Consider the following 5,001-nt stretch of genomic DNA (forward strand, 5'->3'; position numbering starts at 1 on the left):
TGGCTCCGCCCTCTGAGAATCTTGTTGTGGTTTGGCTCCACACTTGCTGATGACCACTTCCGGTCTCAGAAAATGAAAAACGGACCGTTTTTCGTTTGTCTCTTACTGATTTTTTTTTGTTATTCTGAATATAAAATGAAAATCAAAGCATTTTTAAAATTTCGTATATCCCTTTTTGATAATGAAAAAGAAAAACGCCTTGTAGTTCAATTTTAATTTTTGTATTTTAAAACGAAAATCAAATAACCACTCGTTTTTTTTGTTTTTCAATACCCGTTTCAGAACGGAAAATCCAATTGCCAGATAAATACATGGACCATGACGTCAGACTCTGCGCACCTTTATTTACTCATAAATCATGAGGTTGTGAACAATATTTACTCATAAACATGTACCCAAATAAAATGAAAACATCATTACTAGATAGAAAGACTCACAAATGTATAGTTAGTTAACTAAATATGTGATTTTAATTACTACAACAACACTGTTTTTGTTGTTTTTGTAATTGTGTTATTTGGGTTTATAGTGTCGTTATCAAGCTAATTTCATTAAGTTATGTCAATTTGATTTTAGTTTTCAATGAATTGATGCAGAAATTGTAGTTTAAATTACACACAATATTCACCTGGTGGAATGACCAAAATTATTAGATGAATCCCTCCCATCAAAATATCATCTAAATGTAAGCTTTAATTTTAGACAAAAACTGGCAGGATAAAAACATCCCTCAGAAATAGCTTCAGTTGTGAATGACTTTCTTGGAATTATGCACCAATAATGAATAACCCTGCAGAATGTTTGCAGCCACCTTTACAAAATGTCCACCCTGCCCATAACCATCAAGTAGCAAATGTGTATTTACCATAGCAACGTATTAAAGTCCATGGGATTGTTTAGAATCCAAGATGAAACAGACAGAGCAGAGAGTAACAGGAGGAAACCATCAGTGCTTTAAAATAATCTGATTTTTGTTGCCCTGGAACTGATTTCAGCTCAGTCCACAGAGGTCAGAAGCTGCTGCACCTGTTCAACCTCTGGACTTCAGTGAAAACAACATATTGAGGAGGTGACATGTAGTCGTGGATGATGTGTCTCTGATTTGGATGTATTTTACTTCATGTTTTCTATTTGTGATTTGAGGTGCTTTATTATTTTCATTTTCTTATGTCATTATCTAGTGTGTTTTTGAAGGAGTCACAGGTGTGTATGAGAAACCAGTGGTTTGAAAACAGATTTTTTTTTAGACTAACATGAATTTCTAATCATAGAATAAGGTTCTTTAAAACCTAAAATTACAGGAAGGGTCTATAATGTCAAACTTCTAAACAAACAGATACATGTCTTTTGTTTTGACTTTTTATTGAAGGCTCTCTTATTGCTGTTTGATCAGATCAACATTTGGTAGCATTATGGAGGAAAAAAACTTCCCGTTGCCGGGAAGTTGAAAAAAAACCTCCATTTGGGATGAGGGTACAGAGGAGGGAGAAAACATGAACAGCAGATCTAAATGCGTAGCTCCACATCCAGAGATTCCTGCAGAGAGGACCAGACACAAAGTTAGTGACATACAATGGTGGCATCTAGCTTCTAACTGTATGGAGAGGAGATGAGGAGAGGGGAGGTGCTCAGTGCATCATGGGAAGTCCCCCAGCAGCTTGGGTTGGTGTATTTACAATTGGAGAGAAAAAACAACAGAGTCTAACAATGAAGTAAATGTAGTGTTGAGGCTGTCATTCACAGCATCTACGTCTCTAGTAAAGACATCCACTGAAATGACTTTATCTGTAAACACATTTCATTTGAGGAGTTTACCTTTGGAGTAATCTGGAGCTTCTCTTCTTCTTCTTTTTCTTCTTCTTCCGGGGTCTGTTTCTTCTTCTTCTTCTCTGTTTGATGCTGTTGGTCATCTTCTTCCTGTTCTCGGACACGTTTCTTCTGTTGTCGATCGTCCTGAGGCTCCTCGAACTGTTTCTTTGTCTTCTTAGATTTTGAAGTAACAACTTTGGAAGAAAAGTATCACAGACATGTATGTCAGATTCACATTCAGTAGTAGTATGTAACAATACACTGTCACCAGGTTCATTGTGTTTATATTGGTACCAACCTGCTGGTCGTCTGGTTCTTTCCGTCCATGTTGTCTCTGTGACTGTGTGGGGTTTTCTCTTTGTACTCCGACTTCCTCCTGCAATCCAAACACATACATGGAAGGTTAACTGGTGATTCTAAACTAAATCTGAAGTGTTAGTGTGAATGGTTGTCTGTCTCTTTGTGATTGCTTTGAGGTGGAGTGGTGACCTGCAGCCCCTGCAACTCTATATAGGACAAAAGGTGTAGCTAATGGATGGATGATGCCCTTTGTTATAGGGCACAACATACACAAAATAGTGAAACACAATAGAATTAGATTTCTTTGTCGTCTCACCTTTTGCGTCACTATAAGCAGCATCCCCTCTTCCCTAGTCTGAGTTCAAATGCTGGGGCTGCTCCTTATCCAGTTTCTTGTCTTGATCTGATCCTACATTTTAGCGGGTGTCTTGGAGAGAGAGCTCTAAAGAGAGCAAAAACACAGCAAGAAGGTTCATTAAATCACAGATAAATAATTACATTTGAGCCATAGAACTGCATATGCTCATATTAACATCAAGTATCTAATGAGACAGTTCACTCCATGGACTCACCTTGTATTAGTTGAATGGTCTCACGTCTCATGCACTGGTCCTGGACATGTTTCCCATCATCTTTTCTTCAAAATGGATTATTTCTCCTCGATGATCCATCCCTGTTGGAATCATTTGGTGACCAGGAAGCAGCTATATGGAAAAAAAAAACACATGGAAGTAGATTTTTCCATTGATTCTGACAGAACTACATTTTCTCAGTCAGCAATATGCAGTATACTAAATATACTGTGTAAACATGCAGTATCTGTGGGGTGATTCTTTCTAAAGCACATGTAAATTACCAGTGCATTCTGCTCCTTATGAAGTTGTCCCATCATCTCATTGCAGGCTGGTTGGCCTCTCTAGGGTCGTCTCTGGTGGGTCGGTTCCTCGTCTTCACGGGTCTGCTGGAGCTGGGTCTCATCTTTGGGTCTTCTTCTTGTCCTTCTTTCAGTTTTGAGTCCTGGGGCCATCAGAAGCTGGGGCTGAAAAAAACAACAACAGGAAAACGTGTGAGAATCTTGCAGAAAATGTATCACCTCCTGTTTGGAGATTTAAAAACTTCTTGTATGATAAATATCAAACGTAAACCTAAAACTTACCTTGTCACGGGCCACCATTGTGCGGCGGCCCGTGAAATCTTCCTCCCCCCTCCCAGTGTGATTCCCCTGAACTCTGGTCCTTGTCACTGTGGAACTCCACTGTGGGTCCAGGATGGGATGCAGACACACATGTTACTTCTCCATGACATGCTGTCTGCATCCTTCTCACCTTTAGCCAGAGCGGAGCTTCACTGTGAGGGTGTTTATCCCCCCCAGATCCACCCACACCTCTGAAAGGCACCCTGACCCGAGTCCCACTGGCAAGGACAGAGTTCAGTTGGAACCACACAACATCCATCCATCCATCCATCCATCCATCCATCCATCCATCCATCTTCTACACTCTGCTTGATCGGCTGGAGCCTCTCCCAGCCGACTCATGGCGAAGGCAGAGACACCCTGGACAGCTCGCCAGTCCATCGCAGGGCCTAAAAAATATACAATTTAATTCATTCAAATAAACAATGTTTATTTTTTATTTTTAAACGTTGGAGGGGGGGAAAGGAGGGGGATTAGCGTGGATGAGGAGAGGGAGTAGGGAGAGGAGGAGGAGAGGGAGAAGGAGGGAGGGAGGAGGAGGAGAGGGAGTAAGGAGAGGAGGAGGAGAGGGAGAAGGAGGGATGAGGGAGGAGGAGGAGTGTGGAGGAGGAGAGGGAGTAGGGAGAGGAGAAGGAGAGGGAGAAGGAGGGGAGGAGGAGAGGAGCATAGAGTAGGGAGAGGAGGGGGAGAGTGGAAGGGGGAGAGTGGGAGGAGGAGAGGGAGGGGGACTAGCGTGGATGAGTAGAGGGAGTAGGGAGAGGTGGAGGATGGGGGAGGGAGAGAGAGGAGGAGGACCATTCTCCCCTTCCTCCACCTCTCCCTACTCCCTCTCCTCATCCACGCTAGTCCCCCTCCCTCCCCTCCTCCCACTTTCCCCCCCCGGGAGTAGAGGGAGGCGGGGGGGCGTGGATGAGGAGAAGGAGTAGGGAGAGGTAGAGGAAGAAGAAAGGAGGGGAGGAGCATGGATGAGGAGAGGTGGAGGAGGGGGGAGGGAGAGGAGTGTTGAGGGGGACCGGGAGTAGGGAGAGGAGGGGGAGAAGGGGGAGGGAGGGGGAGGAGCGTGGATGAGGAGAGGGAGTAGGGAGAGGTGGAGGAGGGGGAGAGGGAGGGAAGGAGGGGGAGGAGAGTGGAGGGGGGAGGGAGTAGGGAGAGGGGGAGGAGGGGGAGAGGGGCGGAGGGAGGGGGAGGAGTGTGGAGGGGGGAGGGAGTAGTGAGAGGTGGAGGATGGGGGAGGGAGGGGGAGGAGGAGGACCATTCTCCCCCTCCTCCACCTCTCCCTACTCCCTCTCCTCATCCACGCTAGTCCCCCTCCCTCCCCTCCTCCCACTTTCCCCCCCCCGGAGTAGAGGGAGGCGGGGAGGCATGGACGAGGAGAAGGAGTAGGGAGAGGTAGAGGAAGAAGAAAGGAGGGGAGGAGCATGGATGAGGAGAGGTGGAGGAGGGGGGAGGGAGAGGAGTGTAGAGGGGGACCGGGAGTAGGGAGAGGAGGGGGAGAAGGGGGAGGGAGGGGGAGGAGCGTGGATGAGGAGAGGGAGTAGGGAGAGGTGGAGGAGGGGGAGAGGGAGGGAAGGAGGGGGAGGAGAGTGGAGGGGGGAGGGAGTAGGGAGAGGGGGAGGAGGGGGAGAGGGGCGGAGGGAGGGGGAGGAGAGTGGAGGGGGGAGGGAGTAGGGAGAGGTGGAGGATGGGGGAGGGAGGGG

The 5,001-nt window shown here is 46.3% G+C and overlaps 1 protein-coding gene across 4 annotated transcripts; it reads right to left on the reverse strand.

Annotated features, from left to right (window-relative positions):
• Positions 1–1,337: 1,337 nt before the first annotated feature.
• Positions 1,338–4,033, reverse strand: LOC118470836 (uncharacterized). Of its 4 annotated transcripts, XR_004847995.2 has the most exons (7): positions 3,266–4,020; positions 2,966–3,148; positions 2,682–2,813; positions 2,426–2,551; positions 2,108–2,185; positions 1,816–2,003; positions 1,338–1,536 (listed from the first exon to the last, which is right to left on the reverse strand). XR_004847995.2 is itself a non-coding variant. In XM_055008889.1 (6 exons), exons 3-6 carry the CDS (start codon positions 2,447–2,449, stop codon positions 1,507–1,509), a joined length of 297 nt encoding a protein of 98 aa, XP_054864864.1. In that variant the 5' UTR covers positions 2,450–2,551; positions 2,682–2,813; positions 2,966–4,033; the 3' UTR covers positions 1,338–1,506. The 4 variants fall into 4 exon arrangements, 3 of the variants coding, with proteins under 3 accessions (XP_054864864.1, XP_035807667.1, XP_054864862.1); XM_055008889.1 differs by having other exon boundaries at positions 1,816–1,980; positions 2,966–4,033; XM_035951774.2 differs by having other exon boundaries at positions 1,816–1,983; positions 2,966–4,027.
• Positions 4,034–5,001: the final 968 nt, after the last annotated feature.

Source organism: Amphiprion ocellaris, unplaced genomic scaffold, assembly GCF_022539595.1.
Source record: "Amphiprion ocellaris isolate individual 3 ecotype Okinawa unplaced genomic scaffold, ASM2253959v1 Aocel_unscaffolded7, whole genome shotgun sequence".
Taxonomy (NCBI): Eukaryota; Metazoa; Chordata; class Actinopteri; family Pomacentridae; genus Amphiprion; species Amphiprion ocellaris.

What these genes read in the sequence shown, in the direction of transcription:
- LOC118470836 (XM_055008887.1), bottom strand. Translation starts at nt 2,449, where the DNA reads ATGCTGCTTATAGTGACGCAAAAG. An exon ending in AAGAACCAGACGACCAGCAG is followed by an intron (nt 2,004 to 2,107) that starts GTTGGTACCAAT and finishes TTTCTTCCAAAG; the next exon opens with TTGTTACTTCAAAATCTAAG. An exon ending in AGCTCCAGATTACTCCAAAG is followed by an intron (nt 1,537 to 1,815) that starts GTAAACTCCTCA and finishes TCCTCTCTGCAG; the next exon opens with GAATCTCTGGATGTGGAGCT.